This window comes from Podarcis muralis, chromosome Z (genome assembly GCF_964188315.1).
Source record: "Podarcis muralis chromosome Z, rPodMur119.hap1.1, whole genome shotgun sequence".
Taxonomy (NCBI): domain Eukaryota; kingdom Metazoa; phylum Chordata; class Lepidosauria; order Squamata; family Lacertidae; genus Podarcis; species Podarcis muralis.
The window spans coordinates 33,329,011-33,356,991 of record NC_135673.1 but is presented as its reverse complement, the minus strand read 5'-3'; the positions used below and the strand labels follow the sequence as shown (position 1 = coordinate 33,356,991).

At 46.7% G+C, this 27,981-nt stretch overlaps 1 protein-coding gene across 3 annotated transcripts in view; it reads left to right on the top strand.

The window, feature by feature from the left end:
- The window catches only part of SRPX2 (sushi repeat containing protein X-linked 2), a 30,166-nt gene extending 2,185 nt beyond the window's left edge, over positions 1–27,981 (top strand). Inside the window, exons 2-11 of one of the 3 annotated variants that reach the window (XM_028714740.2) lie at positions 2,845–2,982; positions 11,630–11,713; positions 17,777–17,968; positions 19,707–19,883; positions 20,557–20,683; positions 20,807–20,928; positions 21,760–21,939; positions 25,122–25,255; positions 25,357–25,478; positions 27,507–27,981. In XM_028714740.2, coding sequence (XP_028570573.2) covers positions 2,913–2,982; positions 11,630–11,713; positions 17,777–17,968; positions 19,707–19,883; positions 20,557–20,683; positions 20,807–20,928; positions 21,760–21,939; positions 25,122–25,255; positions 25,357–25,478; positions 27,507–27,687 — 1,389 coding nt within the window. In that variant the 5' untranslated portion in view covers positions 2,845–2,912 and the 3' untranslated portion in view covers positions 27,688–27,981. Of the gene's footprint in view, positions 1–2,844; positions 2,983–11,629; positions 11,714–17,776; positions 17,969–19,706; positions 19,884–20,553; positions 20,684–20,806; positions 20,929–21,759; positions 21,940–25,121; positions 25,256–25,356; positions 25,711–27,506 lie in introns of those variants that run through there. The other 2 variants (XM_028714739.2, XM_077922703.1) reach the window with 2 other exon arrangements.

Below are 27,981 nucleotides of genomic sequence, written 5' to 3'. Positions count from 1 at the left end.
ACACAAGACACAAAATTCCCTGCTAAACTCTTTCTACAAGTTGACCTCCTTCCTTATTTAATGCATTGGATAGTAGAATAGTCCTATCACCTTGAGATAGAATGGGGGAAGGAATATATGCTGCAAAACTTTTTAGCATGCTGCTCCTTCTGGTAAAGTGCTGAGTTCAAAGCTTACATTTTAATGGGATTAATCTCTGGCAAGTTACTACCTCTCAGCCTCAACTCCCTAGCTTTAAAATGGGAGAGCAAGCAAGTGGCTAGGGAGAAAAAAACCCTCTATCATAATACTGGAATCCCATATCATCCAATGAAACTGAGGAATAGGAAATTCACGTCAGGAAAAAGGAAGTACTTTTTTTTGCCCAGCACATAGTTGTAATGGTAGCATCAAACTTTGATGGCTTGCTTAGCTTATGTGTTCCTATATACATAAATATGTAAAACATCATAACATCTGAAGTTCATGTGGCCTTGCTAACTACAACATGAGGAATAGCAGGCTGCTTCAGGGGAGCTGTTTAACTGGGGGTGAGAGGTACTTCATATAGTGGTTTAGCAAAGTGTTGGAAGTTGATGGGACTGAGAGCCTACCATCCTCTGGAGGGCCACAAATTCCTTATCCCAATCCTGCCAGACCCGTCTGACCACAGTCAGAGCGCCAAGTACAGAAAAGTTACCTCCAGCTCAACAGGCTGCCCTGTGCTCTGTGATATTGAGGGAAGGGATGGCCCTTTAAAAAAAACCAGCCCTCTGCAAGACTAGTTAGTAAATATGAATTTATTGTTTTTTTATCCTTTAATGCAAAACAGGCATCAAGAAGGATGTGCCAGCTGAACTCACTGGATAGTTTTATTTTACCCACTGGACTCTCTAATTTGTTTTGATTTTATCAGGATATTCGTCAGTGAGCCTCCTTCTGTGTATTTGTCAAGGCATTTCTTACTCAATGTTTATTTGCTAATAATTCCTGCTTCCCGGCCAACCATGCACACACCCTTTCTTTCTTTCTTTCTTTCTTTCTTTCTTTCTTTCTTTCTTTCTTTCTTTCTTTCTCTGTCCCTTGTTTACATGTCCCCCACTGTTATCAGCAGTCCACACACACCCACCCCTCTGATGTACAAATTATATTCTCTTGGCACCTGGAGGCCACTTATCCCAATCTATAGTAAACCTTAAGGTTAGCATCTGTTTTGTTATGAGATACAAGACACTTCCAGACCTGTCACTATTTTCAGGGGAATTCAATCACATAACGGCAAATTCAGGTCTTGTAATAGTAGATTGTGAGGTCTTGTGTGACAAACCTGCTTCCTCAAAAGATTGGACTTTTTGCAGTGAGGAAAGTGATAGGGAAAGTATGGAATAACTCTTGCTTTGATGCAACACCATCTAACCTCCCTGCAAACAAATTGAGACAAATGCTCATTAAATAACCAATATCATCAAATCTCCCTGGAAACAGAGCAGGATGACTGGTCAATGCACAGGTCATCTGAAAGTGCCCATTGTCTGTTACTTAATATCACCAGTGCTGTTTATTAGGAAGCAAACTGAATGAATCTCATAAGATGATGATACAGAGCCTGAAGAAGCAATTCAAGCAACACAAATACATCTCTCTGTCCTTCTGCAGTGGGAAGCTTCTTCACCTTAAGATTGGCTTCTTTTGGTCTGCCGGTTATTAATTGGTAGTGCCTGTTGTGGGCCTCTCTGCCAAATACTTCCCCCCCCCTCTTGAGCCTCCAGCCTGTTCCTCCCCTGTTAACAGACGGACACTTTTGGCTCATGCGTAATATATGCAAACAACCAGTTGGAAGGGTCTATGTACGAATTACTGGCTTAAAATGCAGCTCGGCTGCTCTTTTCCTCAATTCGGATTGAAGCTGGTGTGGGAGAAAACACACCAAAATACAGTATTGCATAAGAAAAAAACAGGATAGATACCTTATATAGATACAGATTGTGAACACTGTGTGTACACTGGCTTCCCAAACTAACAAGGGGAGCACACTGGATGCAGAGCAAACAGGAATGTGTACACAGCCAGGTAGCGGCAAATAAAGTGCCGTCTGAATGGAGCCTAATATAAGGCAGAATGAATCCACCACAAATGCACTGTTATGGTGTAAAGGACATGCTGCTGAATACGTGAGCCTGGAGGGGTGTCAAACCAAGATGATCCTTGTACCTGCAGCCTATGCAGCACCAGTTGTTTCTGTGCAGGTGGTGGCGAGGGAACTAGGATTTGCCTGTGTCTACCAGCTATTTGCAAGTAGATTTTCACATGCAACCTGCTTCAGGTGCCCTAGGAATTCTGTATCGACACACATTCACTACTTTTTAAATCAAAACTCAAAAATGTCAAAATTTACAAAAAATTATGAGCGAGAGACCTGCACGTCAGGTGCCTCAATTGGTGGTTTCAGCAGGAAGAGCTGGCATTCTTAACATATATCCAATGTGATTTATTTGTATCTTGTGGTTTTCCTGCTCCTTATTGATTTGATTCTTCTGTTGTATTTACTGCATCTTTGTTGTATGTTTCTTCCTTATTGGAAAATATTTTTATTCGTCAGTTACTGTAATGAATGAGTTGCTTTAAGCTCAGCCTGGCCGTTGGCAAAGTGAAATACAAATATGAAACATATTTCAGTTTCAAGAAGAAAAATAGTTTTCGTTCTTTTGCATCTCTGCCCCTCAAACATTTAGGGTGCTAGCTTAGTTTTTAAAAAGAAAAATAAATATATAGAGTCTACGTGTGTATGCCTAAGCATTTGCAAGGGTTGGGGTTGGCCTTGCTGCTTTCGATTGTTGACGTCCTGCCTCTTATTCTGGCTTTCAGCTTGAATTCTCAGGCAGCTCTGCCTTCATCTTTACCCTGCCATCTGGAATCTCCATTCACATGCTAAGATGCCGCGAGGAGCATCCCCCCTCTTGCTGCTTCTCTGGGCCAAAATGGTCTCCTCCACATGGTATGAAGGTAAGCACTGACAAGTCAGTACCAAAGTCAGGCAGGGGGAGTGGGGATAACCATAAGAACAAAGGTGTTAAGACTTTTTGCATTTTCTCAAAGGCAGCCTTCCTTGGGTAGCAGGCCCTTAGGCAAGTGCCCTCAGGTAATAGCAGGCTACCTACAGGTGTGTGGCACATTCAGCTCCATTCCAAAGAGTGCAGCACCAGCACCATAGTGAAGGCACCACCACTGCTGCCTTCGCCGCCATGCAGCACTACTGGTAACAGGCCTAGGAAAGACCCCTGGCCTCAGAGATCTGGTTGCCACTTGGAGAGGACAGTAGAGTGGCAAATGGACCTATAGCCAGACTTGGCCTGAGACAGGCACGTCTATTTTTATACACATTGTAATTAGCTGTGGTCTCCTTTTGGCCACAGCTGCCATCCGAGCAAGACCACAGCCAGTCTGTACAATAGTTGGGTATCTTTGTCAAAGAAGCCCCCAAGGCATAGGCAATAGGAAGCGGGGAGGAGCACCCAGACATCCTGCAACTCTTTCGCCACAAAAGCATTGCAAATAATAACCCATCGTGGAACTAACTGTGGTTCCTGCTTTGCTGGGGGCAAGGGAGGGCAGATGGATACACATCTGGGGTTAGGACCATACCTAGATTGAAGTAAATATAGACCATACCTAGATTGAAGTAAATATAATTCTGCCCCCCTCCCCCTGCAATAGCAGGAGCTAAATTTTTCCATATGTCCTGTCTCTGGCTGATGAGGAGACCACTTGGCAAGCGATGGTTTGTCTGGAACAGTTTCAGACAGTAAGCAGTGGGGTTGGGGTGTCAACAGGGACTGGGGGGCTGGCAGTGAGTAAGCCTCTTTCCTTCCTCCACTAAGCTTCTGAGTTTCTTATGCCTCTTGGCTCTTATGTGTTCCGCTAAAAGTCCATCCATTGCCTGGTCACTGTTAGGCAAGCAAATAGCTTCAGGAGACACAGTTCTTTTTGCAGTCGTCTCTAAATGTTTCTGGGAAACCTTGCAACAGATGTGCTTTGCCACATGTGCATGAGGCTTAAAAGGCCCTGCCTGTACAAGCTTGGGCCCTTTTCCTGGGCCAGGCTGCTGTGGCTTTAATGGCAACAAGACAGAAAAGGATTTCAGCAGGCAATGTTTTCCCCACCCTCTCTAAAAAGCAACAACCCCGAAACAATTATGAACATAGGAAGAGTCCTGCTGGGTAAGTCCAGCATCCTGTTTTCATAGTGGCCAACCAGATGCCCACGGGAAGCACCAAAACAGGATCTGAGTGCAACAGCAGTCAATTAGCTCAGTTGGTCTGAGCTTGGTGCTGGCAATACCAAGGTTGCAGGTTCAATCCCTGTATGGGACAGCTGCATATTCCTGTCTTGCAGGGAGGCGGGTTGAACGAGATGACCCTCGGGGTCCCTCCCAACTCTTTTGTTGTTTAGTCATTTAGTCATGTCCAACTCTTCGTGATCCCCTGGACCAGAGCACGCCAGGCACTCCTGTCTTCCACTGCCTCCCGCAGCTTGGTCAAACTCATGCTGGTAGCTTTGAGAACACTATCCAACCATCTTGTCCTCTGTCGTCCCCTTCTCCTTGTGCCCTCCATCTTTCCCAGCATCAGGGTCTTTTCCAGGGAGTCTTCTCTTCTCATGAGGTGGCCAAAGTATTGAAGCCTCAGCTTCACGATCTGTCCTTCCAGTGAGCACTCAGGGCTGATTTCCTTCAGAATGGAGAGATTTGATCTTCTTGCAGTCCATGGGACTCTCAAGAGTCTCCTCCAGCTCCCAACTCTACCATTCTGTGATTCTATGATTCCCAGCAGCTGAAACAACCTACCTCTGACAGCACAGACAGCACGTGATTGCCAGTAGCCACTGGGTATGGTAGGCAAATTTGTTTCAGTGGCAGCTGAAATCTCCAGTTCTTGTGCCATGTGGATCTAAGATAACTCTGCCCACATTGCAGCACCAATGCTAGGTTTGGTTCAGACAAGGCTGGTCTATCTCTCAACCCCCAGCTATGAGCTGTGGTGAAAGAGTTGGTTTAGATTTCTTCATTTCCATCTTGGAAAAGTGTGGCCACATTTGTGATTGCTGGAGCTACAACCACTATGGGCTATGAAGGCTGACTCAGCCCTTTCCTTGCAAGGAGATGGTTAGACATACATCAGACTTTCCCTAGAGGCTGTTGGTGCAGGAACATGACATTGGAGAAGGACAATTTATGAGTGGGAAGGTAGTACCCCACAGGACGTCATTGTGTGTGGTGTGTACACATTCTCCATGGGGATGCTGTCTAGACTAGTATTCATCCTCTCCCTGCTCCTCTCTCCTGACTACTTCCCATTGCAAAACAATGGGAAGCTTGCTAGCCAGAAAGAGGCAGCGCTCCAAGCAGCTTGGTCTACACACCATTAAGATTCCCAACTTGAATCAAAATACTGGACCAAGGAAATAAATGTAACAGGGACCAGAGAAAGCATCAGTAAGTGGAGTCCTGGCAGCTGCCCCAGGATACCAGGTGCTGCAACTGGCCCTTGCCTCTGAGCATCATCCAAACCTGGAGAAGGTGAGCAAGAGCTGCTGCTGCTCCTTCCTCCTTACTTCCATCAGTGGTCACACACTGGGAGAGGTCAGACTGCACAAGCAACAACAGGAAGGAGCACAAATAAAAAGACTAGGAGTTCCAGGAACTGGCTTCAAGGACCCTGCTGGGCTAGGCTGCAGGCCTTGGCAGAAGCTCAATGGCACTGACTCCTGACACTGGCCTTTAGTGCTAGGTCGTCTCTCTTGAAACATACAAGGCAGCTGTGTCTCTGGGCATGTGCAGCATGCATCCCAGTCATCATTGCCAGTGGGAGTGGGTGGGTGGGTGAGGAGCAGCTTTTCTATCCTAGGTATTTTGCACTTAGCCAGCCTCAGGCGTCTTATAGACATGAAGCGATGCTCTCAAGCAGGGCAACGGAAACATCTGGTCTTTCGCTTAGCAGAGATGTGGTTTCAGAGCTAATGCAGAAGATGTTGTGCCTCGTTTCAAGCATGGGTGCTAAAATTAAGAGGTGGGTCCATTCACAAACAGGAACAGGAATGATTCATGAGAGTGCCTGGGTGATGGGAATGAACTGTGGCCTCTGGAATTAGAGGGAACCCAGTGGAAATGTGACCTAATTGTGTTGGAATGCCAGCAGACAGCTCTTATTCATTCATCTGGGATCCAAATTTATTCTGCTCCAATTCACTATAAAAGATATTTTTGTCTCCACATATGTCTTTCACTGATTTTTGTGGAAACGCTGGAAAGAAACACACACACACACACACACACACACACACTCCTGCATTTGTTTTGTCTAAAGCAAAAAAGGAAAGAGATGCTTGCAATCTATCCTTCTGGCATACATACACAGGAAAAGGCAGCCTTCAAAGTGATCCAACTATTACGGAGGGTTTGGTTAGCATGCATAGGCGTAGCCAGAGGGGCAGCTGCTCCCCCCTACACACTATCAAGAAAAACAAAAGAAATACTTAACTGACCAATCACATTGGTTCTGCCCCCCCCCCAAGAATCCTGGCCACGCCCATGTTAGCATCACCGTTCTTCCAAGGTCAATAATCCTACAAGTAGGATCCCAGATTTTTCTTAGAGGCTGCTGCTGAAAACTTACGCAGAACACCTCATTGCAAGGCCAGCTTTCCACATGTTGGATACCCAAAGGACCGTTTGGAAAAGGCATCCTGAGTCTGCCCAGCATTACATCATACTGAACACTTGAAACTTCCTTATCCTCGGTCAGGAGTATGAATAGGGCGATCCAGCAGATATTAGACGCTTGGAGATTCAATCAGCAAAGGCTCCTGAGAAGCTTAACAGTTATGGGATAAGGGAACAGGGGTCATCTTATGGATCAGTAACTGGTTATAGAGCAGCGAGCAGAAAGTAGGAATAATGGAGAGAAGGGAAAAGTAGCCCCCCCCCCGGAATCTGTGTTAGGATAGGAATAGGTTAGGGAGTTGTTCAGGTGCCCTACACGTTTTGGGCGAAGGCATGTTGGCCCCCTCAGACTCATGTGTGGATTGGAACTGTAGGTTGGTCTGCGTCTTTATAGAAAGGTTGCATAATGCCGTTTCTTAGAATAGCTGATTATAGCAGCTGAACTCCCCCAACAAAGAAAGCAATTTGAATCTATTTTTTTGTGAAACAAATGAGACATGTAACAAAATGTTGCAGCATCAAGTGCTGCTGATTCCAGTACTGTAGCTTCATTCTGTTCCTCCCAACTAAAAGCAACAGGCTGGCAGGATTCCAGGGACAGAGCATACTCAATCCTTATGAGCTGTTTCAGGAAGAGGGGTTCTCTATTAGGGTGATTTTTTTTTTTTAATTATTTTTAAAAATGTGCATCTGCAAACCTTGGGCATCCCCAAGCCTTCTGGTTCCAAGGGAGTGGATGATACAGTTTTCACTGCGTAAGAGCTTTACAGTCTAAACATCAGAAATAAGGCTCACCCACACTTCTGTTAGTCCCATGATTCATTCTGTTTGTCCCATAATTTCTAGGAATGGGTCTGAGCGTTTTTCCTTTTGCCCCACAACTTTCCCTGGAAAAACCCACTTTTTTTAACCACTGAATCAGAACAAAGGTCAATATGCAGAAAACCCAACTGATGTTCTCTGCAAACAGTGGGTTTTTCCTGTGGAAAGTGGCAGGACAAATGAAGACCCTCTCAAACCTGTACCTATAAATCGTGGGACAAGCCTAAGTGTGGATGAGCTCGTAGAGGGAATGGTTTAGGCAGCAGCCAGCGAATATTTCATCATCATCATCACCCTCGGAATTTTATTTCCTTGTATTTGTGAATCACTTCCCATGAGGCACCCCAAAGCGATTCACAAAATAATAAGCTATATAGAACAGGTACACATATAAAAGGTAAAGGTACCCCTGCCCGTACGGGCCAGTCTTGACAGACTCTAGGGTTGTGCGCCCATCTCACTCAAGAGGCCGGGGGCCAGCGCTGTCCGGAGACACTTCCGGGTCACGTGGCCAGCGTGACAAAGCTGCATCTGGCGAGCCAGAGCCGCACACGGAAACGCTGTTTACCTTCCCGCTAGTAAGCGGTCCCTATTTATCTACTTGCACCCGGGGGTGCTTTCGAACTGCTAGGTTGGCAGGCGCTGGGACCGAGCAACGGGAGCGCACCCCGCCGCGGGGATTCGAACCGCCGACCTTTCGATCGGCAAGCCTTAGGCGCTGAGGCTTTTACCCACAGCGCCACCCGTGTCACATATAAAAGCAGTTAAAACAATTGCAAACATAAAAACGATTATTAAAAATGATTGTAACTATAAAAAAAAGTTTAAGACAGCAGCATATAGATAAAATCAGTTCAGATTCAAGACAGATACCAAGTGGAATAAAGGTTTCAGAAGGCTTGTTTGAAAGTGAACATTTTTCGCAGGCAATACTGGGGGTGCCTGTCTGATATGCATTGGGAGGGAGTTCAGCCATGCAAAAGGTCCGATTCCATTATTGTGCAGAATAGACCTCCTAACAGGATGGTAAGTGCAGGGCATTGCGTGTCAAGGTCCCCAAGCCACCCCTAAATAAATTCACACTTCACACCATAATTTTTGTTTAAGGTTTTTGGCATAATTTTGGCCACAACTTTATTAAAATACAATGTGAGTGGTTGCTTAGGCATTGGTTATGACTATCTGTCCCCGCCTAGGGACAGAACTGACATCCGCAAGCCTGCGAAGTCAGTAAGGCAAAACATTTTATGGGGAGTAGATGGAGCTGGGTACGAGACCCTCACCTCTCCCCAAATGCTCCCAGGGGCTCTTGCGTGGCCCTATCCCCTTTTACAGGGGTGCGGACAAAAGCATGGTGAGCCGATGGATTCCTTTAACGGAATACCCTTGCAGCAGCAGCATTGGAGGGGCAGGCACAGCCAAACCATACCTCTCCACCAACCAATTTTCTAAAACCAAAGCCTAACCGCAACCTTACAAGTTGTGACGATTTGCTACGCAGGAGGCAAAAACCAAATGGCACCAGCCAATCAGCCAAATGGACAAAATTCCTACTGGGGCCGTGCTCCAAAAGCAGACGACCCCATGACAGGCATAGCAAGGTCAAACGCAACAAACACCCTAAAATTAGGGCGGGTGATCTGATGCGCGCAGCAAAAAGAGGAAGCTCAACGCTGCACTCAGGGAATATATTCAACTCAGGCTGTCACTCAAAATTGGCAACATCAAACTCTCTCCAGCAACCCTAGGAGTTCAATCATACTTTGGGCCAACCAAACCAACTTGCTCAGCAACAGGGGGTGTCTGGTTAACCCCACCGCAACCCATGCTCTCCATGAAGGAGAACACGCTCTCTCTCCTACAGAATGCAGTGATTGGTTGGGTATGTAGCAGCTGAGGTGGTCCTAGCACGTCCCAAGCCTATCTTGGTTCCAAGCTGTATATTGTTTTGTGCACTGATACGAGCACCTTGAACCTCGCCTTGTAGCTAGGTGCAAGTATTTCAGCAGCGAGGTAGTAAGATGGTGATATTCTACCCCAGTGAGCAGCTGAGCTGCCACATTTTGCACTAGCTGCAGCTTCTGGGTCAGCTTCAAGGGCAGCACCACACAGAGCATATTGCAGTAATCCAACCTGGAGGAGATTTTACCAGTGCATGGCTGACAGTGGTCAGGCAAGCCCAACCCAGAAATAGTTGCAGCTGCCTTACCAACTGAAGCTGGTATAAAGGCTTAATAGATTAAAGTTGCACTCTGGCAATCTCTTCTTCCATGCCATCTCCATGTTGCTTCCTGCATTTAACAGACCTGGCATAAAAAACTGTTTAGTCTGGTGGTTCATGCCAGCAGCCCTAACCAGGCTGCTCCTGGGAAGAAATATTTGTGCAAGAACTTTTTTTGGAGAGTATATGCTCTAATGATTGGTTTTGAGGTTGTGGAATCCAGTTCACAAATGTACATACCCTCCCCTCCCTTGACCTACTGAATTCAACACCAGATGCTATTCATAAAGGGATTTTAGCAGGCAGAGCCTCACCTTTCTAGGTGCCTTATTCACCAACTTCGATGCCCTTTCGAGGATATTTCAGAAGATGACAAGTTGCAACCAAGATTTGCAAGACCTGCATGATGGATCCCAACATAAAGCAACTTCTTAATGCCTCTCCTCAAGTACTATATAACTTTGGAGACATTTATAAGATCACTTTGCTTGTGAGGAAAAGGTGCTGGAAACTTGTGCTGTCTTAGTATAATTTTGATTTGCAAATGTACAGGCAGAACAGGCAGAACTCAAGTAGGCATAAGAAAAGTCCCAAAGCTTATTCTTATGACTGGGGCTTTTAAAAAATTATTCTTTCTCTCCCTCCACCAACCCCACCAGAGGTGGATTTTGAGCAGTGCATCCAGTTCAGTCACATTGAGCGTGGAGACTTGGGGGGTGGCGCAACTAGGATTTAGAATGGAGCATGAGAGGTGGGGGGGTGTTTTGCTGAATTTTGATGTCTCACACAGGGCACCACTGAAATTTGAGACCCCAAGATCCACTACAGACACCCTTTGTTTCTTTTTCTTACCATCCAGCTTAAAGAAGACCTTTGGAGGTCAAACGCATGTGACATTTCAGTCAGTCCTATTAAATACATTTTCCTGCATTTCTGGATTTTTGCCCCTGACCTGCCTCCCCTCCCACCCACCCAGGACAAACACAGCTACCTGCTGCAGTTTGTGCCTTGTGCATTTGTGTAATCAGTAGCAAAATTTCAAAAAAAATCCCCAACAGACAGATCAGGGACCAAGAGGATTTCTAGGGATGAGGAACCAAACTCAAGACTTCCCCTGGGCAATGGCATCATTGGCACAGATTTGGAACCAATTTGGCAGTCTGCATCATTGGGGGGGGGGGGTGATGTTACTCTGATTTGGGACAGAAACAAGCAGGGCTCCCCCCCCCATCCGGAACTCATTGGAACTCACCTCTCAGGTGGGTGCCATTGCCATTTTAAGAGAACAAGGGAGGTGTTCATGGTGAATTCCGGCACCTGTTTTCTAGAAAAAGAGCACTGGGAACAAGGATAATAATAATAATATTATAATAATTTATTATTTGTACCCCGCCCATTTGGCTGGGTTTCCCAAGCCACTCTGGGCGGCTTCCAACAAAGATTTAAAAAAAATTAAATGTCACACATTAAAAACTTTCCTGAACAGCCTTCAGATGTCTTCTAAATGTCAGGTATGTAGACCATGGGTAGGCCTGGGGGCCGGATCCAGCCCAATCGCCTTCTAAATCCAGCCAGCAGAAGGTCCAGGAATCAGTGTGCTTTTACATGAGTAGAAAGTGTCCTTTTATTTAAAATGCATCTCTGGGTTATCTGTGGGGCCTGCCTGGTGTTTTTACATGAGTAGAATGTGTGCTTTTATTTAAAATCTGGGTTATTTGTGGGGCATAGGAATTTGTTCATTTCCCCCCCCCCTCCAAAATATAGTCCGACCCCCCACAAGGTCTGAGGGACAGTGGACTGGCCCCCTGCTGAAAAAGTTTGCTGACTCCTGATGTAGACAATCTGGAGATGAGCATTGTCACTTTCTGTTTCTCCCTCCTTTGTGCCAGGATCTGGCTACTCCGCTGCAGAAAGGCAAACCAACGAGGTGTATGCTGAAGAAACCTCCCATGTTCTTGCTCCAGAATATCGAGGTAAGCATTTTCAGATTGGTAGAGCTAAATAATCTTAAAAAGTGCACTGCCATCCAAACAATGTTGGACTACGACTTCCATCAGCACTGACCATTGGCCAGGCTGAGTAGGGCTGATGGGAGTTGGGGGTCTAATGACATATGGAGGCCAGCCATTCTTAGTAATTTTCATGTGATCTCTTGGAAGGCCCAGCTGTGCCCATGTCACACATACATCATTCTCTGGGGGAGGGGGCAGTTTGGGGCATCTTTGGAAAGGCGCCATCTTTTTGGCTCTTCATCCCTCCTGCAGCCTGAGGGATGCAAGAGGCAAGCAGTAAGGGTGTCAGGAACCTACCTACACACATTGATTGGAGGTGTGAGAAGAGAATGGGACCTCAATTACTAGCCCCAGTGCAATCACCATACACCCACTAGCCATACTTCTCAGGGGCTGAACATAGAGCATTAGTGAGCAAGGACTGTAGGCATATAGGGGTCTTACATGGAACTGCCTCTAGGTTCCCAGTTGTGAGGAAGAGCCCTGTATGCTCAAACATTGGGTGAGCATATTCTCATTAATGGAATGCTTCACATGCTTGGTGTGTGGTGTCTATGCACTCCTAGGCCCCACTTGCATTTCAAGCATTATAATATTGCTGTAACAGTCGTGGCTTTCCCCAAAGAATATTGTTGTTGTTGTTGTTTAGTCGTTTAGTCGTGTCCGACTCTTCGTGACCCCATGGACCAGAGCACGCCAGGCACTCCTGTCTTCCACCGCCTCCCGCAGTTTGGTCAGGCTCATGTTTGTAGCTTCGAGAACACTATCCATCCATCTCATCCTCTGTCGTCCCCTTCTCCTTGTGCCCTCCATCTTTCCCAACATCAGGGTCTTTTCCAGGGAGTCTTCTCTTCTCATGAGGTGGCCAAAGTATTGGAGCCTCAACTTCACGATCTGTCCTTCCAGTGAGCACTCAGGTCTGATTTCCTTAAGAATGGATGCGTTTGATCTTCTTGCAGTCCATGGGACTCTCAAGAGTCTCCTCCAGCACCATAATTCAAAAGCATCAATTCTTCGGCGATCGGCCTTCTTTATGGTCCAGCTCTCACTTCCATACATCACTACTCGGAAAACCATGGCTTTAACTATACGGACCTTTGTTGGTAAGGTGATGTCTCTACTTTTTAAGATGTTGTCTAGATTTGCCATCGCCTTTCTCCCAAGGAGCAGGCGTCTTTTAATTTCGTGACTGCTGTCACCATCTGCAGTGATCATGGAGCCCAAGAACATAAAATCTCTCACTGCCTCCATTTCTTCCCCTTCTATTTGCCAGGAGGTGATGGGACCAGTGGCCATGATCTTCGTTTTTTTGATGTTGAGCTTCAGACCATATTTTGCGCTCTCCTCTTTCACCCTCATTAAAAGGTTCTTTAATTCCTCCTCACTTTCTGCCATCAAGGTTGTGTCATCTGCATATCTGAGGTTGTTGATATTTCTTCCGGCGATCTTAATTCCGGCTTGGGATTCATCCAGCCCAGCCTTTCGCATGATGAATTCTGCATATAAGTTAAATAAGCAGGGGGACAATATACAGCCTTGTTGTACTCTTTTCCCAATTTTGAACCAATCAGTTGTTCCATATCCAGTTCTAACTGTAGCTTCTTGTCCCACATAGAGATTTCTCAGGAGACAGATGAGGTGATCAGGCACTCCCATTTCTTTAAGAACTTGCCATAGTTTGCTGTGGTCGACACAGTCAAAGGCTTTTGCATAGTCAATGAAGCAGAAGTAGATGTCCTTCTGGAACTCTCTAGCTTTCTCCATAATCCAGCGCATGTTTGCAATTTGGTCTCTGGTTCCTCTGCCTCTTCTAAATCCAGCTTGCACTTCTGGGAGTTCTCGGTCCACATACTGCTTAAGCCTGCCTTGTAGAATTTTAAGCATAACCTTGCTAGCGTGTGAAATGAGTGCAATTGTGCGGTAGTTGGAGCATTCTTTGGCACTGCCCTTCTTTGGGATTGGGATGTAGACTGATCTTCTCCAATCCTCTGGCCACTGCTGAGTTTTCCAAATTTGCTGGCATATTGAGTGTAGCACCTTAACAGCATCATCTTTTAAAATTTTAAATAATTCAGCTGGAATATCATCACTTCCACTGGCCTTGTTATTAGCGATGCTTTCTAAGGCCCATTTGACTTCACTTTCCAGGATGTCTGGCTCAAGGTCAGCAACCACACTACCTGGGGCATACGAGACATCAATTTCTTTCTGGTATAGTTCCTCTGTGTATTCTTGCCACCTCTTCTTGATGTCTTCTGCTTCTGTTAGGTCCTTTCCACTTTTGTCTCTTATTATGGAAATCTTTGTACAAAATGTTCCTTTCATATCTCCAATTTTCTTGAACAGATCTCTGGTTTTTCCCATTCTATTGTTTTCCTCTATTTCTTTGCATTGCTCGTTTAAGAAGGCCTTCTTGTCTCTCCTTGCTATTTTTTGGAAATCTGCATTCAATTTCCTGTATCTTTCACTATCTCCCTCGCATTTTGCTTGCCTTCTCTCCCCCGCTATTTGTAAGGCCTCGTTGGACAGCCACTTTGCTTTCTTGCATTTCCTTTTCATTGGGATGGTTTTAGTTGCTGCCTCTTGTATAATGTTACGAGCCTCCATCCATAGTTCTTCAGGCACTCTGTCCACCAAATCTAAATCCTTAAACCTGTTCCTCACTTCCACTGTGTATTCATAAGGGATTTGACTTAGATTGTATCTTACCGGCCCAGTGGTTTTTCCTACTTTCTTCAGTTTAAGCTTGAATTTTGCTATAAGAAGCTGATGATCTGAGCCACAGTCAGCTCCAGGTCTTGTTTTTGCTGACTGTATAGAGCTTCTCCATCTTTGGCTGCAGAGAATATAATCAATCTGATTTCGATGCTGCCCATCTGGTGATGTCCATGTGTAGAGTCGTCTCTTGTGTTGTTGGAAAAGAGTGTTTGTGATGACCAGCTTGTTCTCTTGACAGAACTCTATTAGCCTTTGCCCTGCTTCGTTTTGAACTCCAAGGCCAAACTTGCCAGTTGTTCCTTTTATCTCTTGACTCCCTACTTTAGCATTCCAATCCCCTATTATGAGCAGAACATCCTTCTTTGGTGTCACTTCTATAAGGTCTTGTAAGTCTTCATAGAATTGGTCAATTTCAGTTTCTTCAGCACCAGTAGTTGGTGCATAAACTTGGATTACTGTGATGTTAAAAGGTCTGCCTTGGATTCGTATCGAGATCATTCTATCATTTTTGAGATTGCATCCCAGTACAGCTTTCACCACTCTTTTGTTGACTATGAGGGCCACTCCATTTCTTTTACGGGTTTCTTGTCCACAGTAGTAGATATGATAGTCATCCGAACTGAATTCGCCCATTCCCGTCCATTTTAGTTCACTGATGTCCTTCATGGATCACTGCCTTGCCGTGGCGAAGGGGCTTGAATAACTCAGAGAAGCTATGAGCTATGCCGTGCAGGGCCACCCAAGATGGACAGGTCATAGTGGAGAGTTTTGACCAAACGTGATCCACCTGGAGCAGGAACTGGCAAGCCACTCCAGTATCCCTGCCAAGAAAACTCCATGGACAAAGACAACAGGCAAAGAATATTGGGAACTGTCATTAGGACACCCCCTATTCCCCTCACAGAGCTACAATTCCCAGAGTTCCCTGGGAAAATGAATTGTTTGTTAAACCACTCTGGGAATTTTCCACTCTGTGAATAGGGGTCTCCTACACAACTCTAAGCGTGGGATGCTGTGGGTTAAACCACAGAGCCTAGGACTTGCCGATCAGAAGGTCGGCGGTTTGAATCCCTGCAACGGGGTGAGCTCCCGTTGCCTGATAAATAGGTACCGCTCCGGCGGGAAGGTAAATGGCGTTTCCGTGCGCTGCTCTGGTTTACCAGAAGTGGCTTAGTCATGCTGGCCACATGACCCGGAAGCTGTACGCCGGCTCCCTCGACCAATCAAGCGAGATGAGCGCCGCAACCCCAGAGTCGGTCACGACTGGACCTAATGATCAGGGATCCCTTTACCTTTAACAACTCTAAGCACCCTTAGCAAACCACAGTTCCCAGGTGGTATAAAGGTAAAGGTAAAGGTACCCCTGCCCGTACGGGCCAGTCTTGCCAGACTCTAGGGTTGTGCGCTCATCTCACTCTAGAGGCCGGGAGCCAGCGCTGTCCGCAGACACTTCCGGGTCACGTGGCCAGCGTGACAAGCTGCATCTGGCGAGCCAGCGCAGCACACGGAACGTCGTTTACCTTCCCACTGGTAAGCGGTCCCTATTTATCTACTTGCATCCGGAGGTGCTTTCGAACTGCTAGTTTGGCAGGCGCTGGGACCGAACGACGGGAGCGCACCCCGCCGCAGGGATTCGAACTGCCGACCGTGCGATCGGCAAGTCCTAGGCGCTGAGGTTTTACCCACAGCACCACCCGCGTCCCAGGTGGTATAAGAGTGCTAAATATATAGTTGTGGTCAGAGAGACTGAGGGGAGCCTTGTAGGCCATCTAGGTAATTTACCTGCTCAAATTGGAAAACTTAGAAACAGAAGAGCCCACCACAATGTTGGGTCCCTATCTGCACTATAAAGCAGTATCATAACACTTTAACAAGCCATGGCTTCCCCCAATGAATCCTGCGAACTGTAGTTTGTAAACAGTGCTAGGCAACCATTGTGGGCAGATATTTCTCTTTTGCCTTTCACACAACCGTCCTTTGACCTGCCTGGATAATGCTAGCCATGGGGTCCTATGGGGACAGCCAACAGCTGCTGTTTGGCTCTGTGGCTGGGTCAGCCCTGACTAAAATAATTGATGTAAGGGCAGGGAAACAGCTGGCACAAAATTAATTTACCACAGTTCCTGAATTCAGAAGTTTGCCTGAAATGTAAATTAGGGGCAGCTAGTTGGGGAAGCTCCAAGGCTGTGCTATTGTTCACCAGAGCTGGGCCCCTGGGTCTGGTTTTCAAAGCCTGGAGCTTGTTAAGGAACAATAACAAAGAAAATTCCACAGAGCACACACAGAGTGCTTTCTTCCATGGCCAAATAACTAACCATACTAGACAGACCTTATCCAGAGAACTCAGCCTGGTTCTGTGGGCCACACTTTTAAGGAGGATACAAATTGAAAGGAATTTAGTGGCACGTGGGGGATGAAGATTGTCTATGTGGTACAGAAAGCAAATCCTATGAGGAAAGTTTAAAGAAACTGGGGGTGTTTAGCCTTGGAAAGAGAAGTCAGAGGTGGACACGACAGAAATCTTCTTATTGCTGAAGAGATGTCGGATAGAAAAGGACAAAAACTCACTATCTGCTGTCCCAGAGTGGGCAGAAGTAGTGCTGATGGGATTATGCCACAGGAGCATTAAATTTCAGTTGAACTTTGGGACAAACTTATTTGGGGTAAATAAATGCCCGATAAATATGCAATGATAAATACCATGATGGTATTACATTTTCTGTGTTTCACAGAAGCCTCATCCTTTCACAACCACTCTGTTGTTGTTGTTGTTGTTTAGTCATTTAGTAATGTCCAACTCTGTGTGACCCCATGGACCAGAGCACGCCAGGCACTCCTGTCTTCCACTGCCTCCCGCAGCTTGGTCAAACTCATGCTGGTAGCTTTGAGAACACTGTCCAACCATCTCGTCCTCTGTCGTCCCCTTCTCCTTGTGCCCTCCATCTTTCCCAACATCAGGGTCTTTACCAGGGAGTCTTCTCTTCTCATGAGGTGGCCAAAGTATTGGAGCCTCAGCTTCACAACCTGTCCTTCCAGTGAGCACTCAGGGCTGATTTCCTTAAGAATGGATAGGTTCGATCTTCTTGCAGTCCATGGGCCACTCAAGAGTCTCCTCCAGCACCATAATTCACAACTACCCATCTTATTGCAAACAATGGGGGGCGCCCAGATCAAATTCCCCATGGTAGATCTGAACACATAAGCAGGTATATATGGGAGCTGGTGGTCCCTTGAGTTACGAAAGCTTTTGCTCTTTATAGCTAGAATACCTAGCTGAGGTTCTCTTTCTCTCTCTCTCTTTCTCAGTTCCCCAGTGGTGTCACCTGTTGAGCATTTATCATGGGGAGGCTACGTGCTATTCTCCCCGTGGAGGTAATTACCGCAGCAGCCTGGGGACGCGCTGCGAGCTTTCCTGCGACCGTGGATACCGCTTGATCGGCCAGAGGTCCGTACAGTGCCTGCTAAACCGTCGCTGGTCAGGACATGCCTACTGCAGACGTAAGTGTCACGCCAGTGTCCAGAGGCTGCTCCACATTACAGCCATCCTCAGGAAGCTCCATTAAAGTACTCAACATAGGGTGCCATCAACATAACCCAATATGAGCCTGCAGGATAGCTCAGTTGGTAGAGCAAGATACTCTTAATCTCAGGGTTGTGAGTTCAAGTCCCATGTGGGGGGGAAAGATTCCTGCATTGCAGAGAGTTGGACAAGATGACCCTTGTGGTCATGGGCATAGCCAGGATTTTTGTTAGGGGGGGCAGAACCTCCGTTAGCTATGTACAGTATTTTTAATGTTTTTTGTTGATGGGGGGGGGGCTGCTGGCCCTCCCTGCCCCCCTTCCAGCTGTGCCCATGCTTGTGGTCCTTATGATTCTATGTGTCAGAAGCAATTGCTGGCAGAGAACAGACATAAACATCTACTACGTATTTTGGAAAATTATCTGTTCACTTGTAGATTTTGGCACCTCTTAAGATATTGTCATAAAACTTTGCCTGCTCGTTGTTCCAGAGACCAATTTTTAATCTATGCTTCGATACAGCTGGGCATCATTTTTAATCAAGAAGACAGGCTGAACCTTTCAGAACTGTATTGATTTTCACCGCTGATTTCAAGAGTGCTTTATATCAAGGGCAAAAGGAGGTTGTGGGGGGACCGAGTATGAAGGACCAAGGGTTTCATAGAAAGGTCCAGGCATATTAATCCTGCACTATTAGAACAGCTCTCAGGCAGAGGAAGTGTCCGGCCTGATCCCTGCTATGCTGCAACACCAGAATTAGTTCTCTTAGCCAAGGCAGACCAGGCAACCTAAGGAGCCAATGGAGCTGTTGTTCGAGGTCTGCTTCCTTAGTAACCTGTCAACATAGCAAAGCTCTCCCTCTTTGGATCATGCTGGTTCCTGACACATATTGTTGAAGAATTGGACTTGCAGAGGGGAAGCAGGGAGCTGAATTCAGATTCCTGCTCAATTAGCTACTCTGTGACATGAATGAATGAATGAATGAATGAATGAATGAATGAATGAATCTTTATTTGCATCAGCCATTGGCCATAGCAATAAAACAACAATACGATATACAAAAAATAGAAATAAGAAGTCAATTATATAAAATACCTTTTAGGGTTTTGAATCAATAGTCAAATAGTGGATCTTATTCTGATTGCCCCAGCTAAAAACCTTGCAACCTTTGCTGTCACCTGTTCATCTTGATCTGTCAAGAGAAAAGACACTGTGGCAGTGGTTGGGCAACTCGGAATGGACAATAAAAGAGGGGTGATAATCTCATTCCTCAAGGCTTTATAAAGAGTGCAAGCCAGAAGGGCATGTGCCACCGATTCGGTACTGCCATCTCCACAGGGACATAAGTGTTTTTCGCATGGAATCTTTTGGAATTGTCCCTCGAGTACAGCCAAGGGCAATGCATTCAATCTTGTGAGAGTAGAAGCGCAACTCTGTGACATGCCATTATCTCTTATATTAACCTGCTGCACACAGGTGCATGGATCAGCTTCCCCCAAAGCACCCTCACAGTGCCACAATTCCCAGCACCTTTAACAAGCTACAGTTCCCAGGATGTTGTGTGTGGTTTTTTTAAAAAAATCTGCTTAAAATGCATGTTGCAGGCATGACCTTAGTATTTTTGCTACAAAGCTTGAAACCCTTTGAAGCTAGTATCCAGGGGGTTGTAACTCCATGAAGAGGCTGGGGAACTTTCAAGTTCTCTTTCTGTGCACAGAGATTCGGTGCCCTACGCTGCCGGCAATCTACCACGGATCGTACCAGTGTTCAGATGGAGTCAAGGTCGATTCTCACTGTGACTACACCTGCCGGCCTGGATACCACCGGGAAGGCGATCGCAGTCGTGTGTGCTTAGAAGACGGACATTGGAGTGGAAGCGAGCCAATTTGTGTAGGTAAATTCTTCCCGGAGCCAACCACACATATTGCATGGAAGAAGTTGCCATTGCCACTACCAGAAATGTCAGAGAATTCTGATGGAAACAGAAACGGGAGGGGAAATTGCCCATGTACATGTACTTGACATATTTAAACTGGCTTTCCATCTGTTGGGCTATCACGGCTCCCTGAGAACTCCCTAAGAATCTTCTGTGCAGAAATCTCTCTGGCCCCAACAATGGAACTACAGTTTCCAAAGACTGTTAAGGGAAATGGCCATTAAACCAGCTGGGGATATGTCTTTTGGACAGCTAGCTGCTCCACAATCATTCAAACCACAACCTAAAGTATTTATTTAAGAATACTTATATCATGCTTTATAGCCCTGAGGGGCTCCCATTTGCCTTAGTTTTATTCCAGAGTTTTATCCCAGAGTTTTTAGTGCATTTCCATGTCACCTTCCCATCTGCAAAAAGTCCATTTTTTTAAAAAAGTGGATTTGTTGAAAAAGAGCACTTTAATCCAGTTTAATGGCACAAACCAACATTTCCGGAATGCTCTTTAATCCCTCCTGCAAAATACTGACAATTTGGATGTGGCCAGTTATTTGTCATTCAGGCCCAAGGCGGAAACTTTCTTCCTAGTTGCTGCCTGTTTCCATGGAGTTCCTTTCTGATTCTACTCAAGCAGACATAGAGCCTCCGAAAATCCAATGTCCTGAGTCTCGAGAGCGAATGGCAGAACCCAACAAGCTGACAGCCACTGTGTACTGGGATCCACCTCGGGCAAAGGACTCCGCCGATGGTGTCATCAAACAGTAAGCTTGGGGGAGGCTGCACTGGGGTCTCAGCACCGTTTTAAGGATTCTTTTTGGAAGAAAAAGTTCAAACCCAGCCCTCATATTTACATCCTGACATATCTCTCTGTCTTTCGAGTCCAGGATGACACTCCGGGGCCCAGAACCAGGATCCGAGTTTTCTGAAGGAGAACACATTATCCGCTACACCGTCTATGACCAGGCATACAACCGAGCAAGCTGCAAGTTTTTTGTGCGCATCCAAGGTAAAGGATAGGACCTTCCATCATATCTCCAAGGCATTACACTAAATGTGAGGTTGCTGCTTTTACACCTTTGCCTCTTCTCTTAAATAGGAGCAGTGAGAGAGCCATGGTTTAGATTTCAACCATGGGTCGGTTTTACCCCTGTCTCCAGGCCATGGTCCCGTTGGAAATTCTCTCCTCTGAGAGATTTGTTTGCCAATAACAACATTCCAATTGGAGAGAATAGCAGCTTGGCAGGTGGAGGTGGGGTATTTTTGGCAAGAGCAGTCCCGATCCGCATCAACTCCAGCCCCATCCAGCCCCATTCCTCTATGACTCCTGCCAGGGGGTTGGAAGATACAAGTTCAAACCATTCATTTAAAACAGCATGTGGTTTGGCACCAAGGCCAGACCAGGACATTTTGTTACTTGCTACAAATGCCATGTTCTGATCCGAAGCCAGGTCTGATGGGGAATGGGGCAAGGCAGAGTTGCAGGACCTTGGATAGTTCTGAACGAGCAAGGTTGGGAGCAGCCTGAGGAGTTCTAAGCTTCTGTTGCCAGACTACCTCTTCTAGAATCCACTCCCTTGTGGGATAACTTTAGATTGTTCCCAGTTCCTTGGGAACAGGTGGTTAAACCACTCTGATAATTGTAGTTCTGAAAGGATTAGGAGTTTTATAACAACACTCAGCACTTTTAACAGATTAGTCCCTAGGATCCCCTAGAGGGGGTGCCATGCCTGTCAAAGTGGCGCCACAGTAGTTTAAATGCACAAGTGTGGATGTGACCTGTGTTGTGTTGGAGGCGAGGAAGACTTTGGGTTCTGATTCCTAACCTTCCCTTCCACAGTGAGTCGCTGTCCTGTTCTAAAACCACCAGAGCATGGTTATGTCAGCTGCACCTCAGCAGGGAACAACTACGGAGCTACCTGCGAGTACCACTGTGATGGAGGCTATGAACGCCAGGGTGCCCCCTTGAGGGTCTGTCAGTCCAGCCGCCAGTGGTCTGGCTCTCAGCCCACGTGCATTCGTAAGTGTCTGTTGGGGTTGAGGGAAGAAGAGCTAGGGTAAAGGGCAACAGTTGTACCCAAAATCAGTTCTACTCAGAGTACACCCTTTGAAATGAATAGGTGTGATTTAACGTAGGTCTGTTGATTTAAAAGGGGTCTTCTCTCGAGTAGAACTTAACTGCATGCAAGCTTATAAGCAGCCTCACAGGTTGCTGCTGAGGGGAAAGCAGGATATACCTTTAAAACTAAGCCATGCCTCTGAGATCACAGTGATGCTTTCACCATGACATCACTGCCCTGAGCTCTAACTGACATCATCTCGGTTATTGTTTTCCATTTCTAACAGCAGCTGCGTCAGTTGGGGAGAAACCAGATTGCAGAGAGCATTTTTGGGTCCATTGTTAGATTAGCTAGGCATTGTATTTGCAGACAAAGCAGGCAATTGTTTCAAAATTAGCCAGCTCTAAAAACTCTCTCCAACTCCACCTACAGCTCAGTTAGAAAAAAAACACATCAGAGCAGCCACTGCTTGGTGACATCAGCTTCAGCTCAGAGTATTGTTTTGCAATCAAGCATCACTGTGATCTTACGCAGTTAACGCAAGTATTTGTTTTAAATGTATTTGCCTCATTCCTGCTACAAGTGCGTGGAAGACACACACACACACAAAAAAAAACCACACTCTGCAACTAGTATAAATTAAGGATAAATTAAGATAGGCAGTAAGAAAATGACAGAAAAATAAGATACCGCAGAAGGGGAGGAAGTCACAGAAAATATTATTCAATTTGTGTAGATTTATATCCATTGTTGAATGCTATTAAATGGGAAAATGGGAAATAAAATACGGGGGTGGGGTGGCTCTGATCTCAGAGGGATGTCTTAGTTTTAAATGTATATCCCACTTCCTAGTGTTAGCCCTACATGAGGATTGAAGATGCTTAAGTATCAGCTTCTTTGCGGTCCAAACATTCTCAAAAATCCTGCCTAAGGTTACACAGAGTGAAGCTTCTCCTCCACTGCACTTTTATGACATAAATCAAACCTGAAATCATTGCTACAACATTTACAGTGTGGTATCCATTCAGTTCTCGTTTTGAATAGAGAAATAGAAACAAGGAGACGATTCAGGGCACACAGGCTATTCCAGATCTCAATGCTCCTTTGTGGTTCCACTGCTAAACATCTGAATGGGGTTTCTAAGCACATGCAACTGAATACACTTGAAACCTCTGCGCAATCAGGAGTCATGACTTATCTAGACAGGGCCTTGTACCCAAGGAAACCTTTGGTAAAGGTAAAGGTAAAGGTACCCCTGCCCGTACGGGCCAGTCTTGCCAGACTCTAGGGTTGTGCGCTCATCTCACTCTATAGGCCGGGAGCCAGCGCTGTCCGCAGACACTTCCGGGTCACGTGGCCAGCGTGACAAGCTGCATCTGGCAAGCCAGAGCCGCACACGGAAACGCCGTTTACCTTCCCGCTGGTAAGCGGTCCCTATTTATCTACTTGCACCCGGGGGTGCTTTCGAACTGCTAGGTTGGCAGGCGCTGGGACCGAATGACGGGAGCGCACCCCGACGCGGGGATTCGAACCGCCAACCTTTCGATCGGCAAGTCCTAGGCGCTAAGGCTTTAACCCACAGCGCCACCCACGTCCCCAAGGAAACCTTTGAGCCAGATGCAATTCAATGTCATCTCATAGAATCTATTGAATGCTTTTCTACACTTTCCTGGCCCTATAGATATATGATCTGGAGTTCTTTACAAGTGTTATGAAAATGTTACTGTTCTGATGGCAGAAAATTATTATAGATGTTGAAGGAAACAGCGGTGGTGGACTTTGGGCTCTCAAATTTCATTGGGCTTGTTCTGAACTTTGGTTCAGATAGCTCAGTTGGTTAGAGTGTGGTGTTGATAACGCCAAGGTTGCAGGTTTGATCCCCATGTGGGATGGCTGAAAATTCCTGCATTGTAGGGGGTTGGACTAGATGATCCTTGGGGTCCCTTCCAATGCCGCAAGTCTCTAATTCTGTGAACTGGAAACCCCATTTCAGCATTGTTAGAACATGGGAGAGGAACCTGTGCTCCTTCAAATGTTCCTGGACTCCAACTCCAATCATCCCTGACCATTGACTATTACGGCTAGGGCTGATGTGAACTGGAGTCCAATAGCTGGAGGACCAGTGTTTCCTCATTCTCAACTTAGAACCTGGAAGAAATGGCTGTTGGGGCAGTGATGAATAACATATTCTCCTACCATGGTCCTTCTGAGCATATTGTTGCATTGCCAGCTTAAGAGCAGTGATTAAGGTAAAGGTAAAGGGACCCCTGACCATTAGGTCCAGTCGTGACCGACTCTGGGGTTTTGGCGCTCATCTCTCTTTACTGGCAGAGGGAGCCGGCATACAGCTTCCGGGTCATGTGGCTAGCATGACTAAGCCACTTCTGGCGAACCAGAGCAGCGCATGGAAACGCCATTAACCTTCCCACTGGAGCGGTACCTATTTATCTACTTGCACTTTGACGCGCTTTCAGACCGCTAGGTTGGCAGGAGCAGGGACCGGGCAACGGGTGCTCACCCCGTTGCGGGGATTCGAACCGCCGATCTTTTGATCGGCAAGTCCTAGGCTCTGTGGTTTAACCCACAGCGCCACCCGCTGATTACAGGGAACCAAATCTTTTCACTAGCTGTAGGGCAACGCCCCTTAGTGTTCCTGAAGAGAGAGGACCGGAAGTGAAAGTGTGTGTGCTCAGCTCAGAGGACAAAGTGTAGACAAGATCCATTTGCACCATTGTGACCAACCATGTGAACCAATTTGGGTATCTGAGATGATATCCCTAGCAAAGGAGTGGGAGCAAGGAACCTATGGCCCTCCAGATGCTATTGAACTACAACTCCCATCAGCCCTGACTACTAGCTATACTGATTGGGACTCAGGTGAGTTGGAGTCCAACAGGTTCCCTTGACCTATTGTATGAGCAAGGTTAGTAATCTGGCTCCACTCCCCAGAAAAGTAATAGCGGTGATGACAGAAAGGGAGCATTTGGGGGGGACACTCAGAGATGTTCGTCAGTATCCATTCCTACAGTGTGGCAGGTGGCCCTGTTGCCGCTATTACTGCTCTCCATTCTTCATATTGCTACCCATCTAGCATGTAACTGCAGCCATGCTAAAACCCTGTGTCTTCTCATGCTACTGTTAGCCATGCAGATCAATGTGGATGTGAACTCTGCTGCCGGCCTTCTGGACCAGTTCTATGAAAAGCGTCGGCTGCTCATCATCTCGGCTCCTGATCCTTCTGACCGCTACTATAAGATGCAGAACAGCATGCTGCAGGTAAGCCCTTCCTCTTGAGTTTCCATCTGAGAACTCACACCCTTCCTTCCCTTCTCCAGCTACTGGGTTCCTCCAACCATTTGCTTCTCTCTTCGCTGCAGCAAGCCACATGTGGGCTGGACTTGCGCCACATCACCGTCATTGAGCTGGTGGGGCTGCCGCCTCACGAGGTGGGGAGGATCCGTGAGCACCGACTCTCAGAGAACATCATTGAAGGGCTCAGGTTAGTGGTGCAGAGTGGCTGGCAGAAGTTCAGGTTCAAATCCCTGCTCAGTGACGAATGTTACTGGCCTTGGGCGACCACTTGCTGGGATGTTACAAAGAGAAGAGTGTGCATGATAAGGCAAAACAAAATGAAGAGGGGATCTATTTTTTCAACATTTGTAATTTTTAATTTGAGCGGCTCAGCTACCACAAAATGTGGTGGTGACCACTTAGAATTTGACAATCTTTAAAGCCAACTATCAGCGAGTGTAGGGGACACGGGTGGCGCTGTGGGTAAAAGCCTCAGCGCCTAGGGCTTGCCGATTGAAAGGTCGGCGGTTCCCCCGCGGCGGGGTGTGCTCCCGTTGCTCGGTCCCAGTGCCTGCCAACCTAGCAGTTCAAAAGCACCCTCGGGTGCAAGTAGATAAATAGGGACTGCTTACTAGCGGGAAGGTAAACGGCGTTTCCGTGTGCGGCTCTGGCTCACCAGAGCAGTGATGTCACGCTGGCCACGTGACCCGGAAGTGTCTCCGGACAGCGCTGGCCCCTGGCCTCTTAAGTGAGATGGGCGCACAACCCTAGAGTCTGTCAAGACTGGCCCGTACGGGCAGGGGTACCTTTACCTATCAGTGAGTGTATTAACTTATGATCTGTGTGTGTGGTTTGCGAGCTGCACGGTCAGGGAAAAAAACAATGCTGTCCAGGGTTGTAAAGACTGCGGAGAGAATAATTGGGTGCACTCTTCCCACCTTGGATCAAATCTATGCTTCCAGGTGCCATAAGAAAGCTGCAGAGATAAAGCACAGGATAGTGTGCACCCTGGAAATGGTTTCTTTCAGCTTCTGCCTTCTGGAAGAAGGTACAGGGTTATAAAGACTAGGACTAGCCGCCTGAGAAACAGTTTCTACCCAAAAGCGATTTTTGTTTTAAACGCATTGTAAGGAGTCTGTATGGGGGTATATTGTATTTAAAAATGGGGTATCAGAGTTTTTAGGGGGCTAACCAGGTTGGGATAGCTGGGATAGCAGGCTTGTTGGGTTTTGAATGTTATATGTAGATTTTCAGTTTCGTTGTTCTGTATGGGACAATGACAATAAAGGTATCGTATCATATCGTACAAGCCAATATGGCTACATGCATCTTCCAGGTTCAGCAACAGTAGCTGTGGAACAATTAAAGGGCTGTTATTGTCTTCATGTCCTGCTTGTAAAATTGCAAGAAGCATTTGGGTGTCCGCTATTGGAAACAAGATGGTGGACTAAGTGGAGCTTTGATCTGATGCTGTGAAGATGGCACCAGATCCTTCATTCATCTCAGTGAACTGGCGTCTGGAATAAAATGTGGTGGACCTCGAGACGTATTTCCCTTTGCCTATATTGCTCCAGTTCTGACCCTGTTGTATCCACTGACTCACTCCATGATGCGGATAGATACCTTGGCTTTAGTTGCAGTGGAACAGCAAGCCAATAGCAAACTGGCAACTGGTGGCTTCTAGTAGTCTTGAGCCATGGGGAAGCCAGCAACAGAGACTCCCCCAAAGATTGCAGTGATCAGGCAGGGATTGAAGGGCTCAGACAGTCCTAGAGTTATCCTGCTCCCAATGGCCTTATAAAATAATGCAAAAACATTGAACCTGGCCTGGTAACACGTAAGCAGTCAATCAGTGCAAGCACTCAAGTTACATGCTGGCTCCCCAGGGCCTCTAGATATGGGGAAGCTGGGTATGGCCTTGCCCTTATTTGTCATCACATGGTGTCAGGAGCAGGAAAATTCAAGCTACTGCAAAGGAAGGTTTGGAGCACACTTAAAAGAGCTGAGGCTTGGTGTTTCCTACATCTCATGGGAAAGGCTTGGCGGAATAAAGGGTCAGGTGACCTGACAGGTGAGCAGCTGCAACTGCCTGTCAATGTGGCCGATGGAGGGTTAGCTAATTGTGGATCTGGCCCTCTGGGCAAAAGCAGTCCCCATCCCTGCTCTAAAACCACTACTCCATGAGCTCTTAGGGTCTCCAGCAAACTGGCAATCAGCCAACCTTCTGTTTCTATAGGCAGTTCCTGCATATCACCCGCTCCCGCTTCAACGTCGTGTTGGTCGACAAAGAAGGCGTGGACCGCGAGCGCTACATCCAGCCTCTGACACCGGACGAGCTCTTTTCCTTCGTGGATACCTACCTGCTGAGCAACCACGAAATGCTCCAGAGGGAACAGAACAGGGACACATGCGAGTGATAATGGGCTGCTCCATCTACAGGAGTCACAGTGGACACCTTTTGACCTCTAACATGCCCTGCCTGCTAAGGGAGAGCCAGGTCTTCCCTTTCAGCATTGAACTGGAGGTGAAACAGAAGGGAGGAAATTGCTGAAGTTGAAGAACCAACAAGGACAGCAGAACCTGCAGTGCCCCGGGCCACAGCCACATTAAGAAAGGGGAAATAATCATAACTATTCCTGTAGGGATTAACCAGGACGATGTCTTTTATTTTTTGCCTACCCTTTTCTAGACAAGAAGTACATTCCACAGCG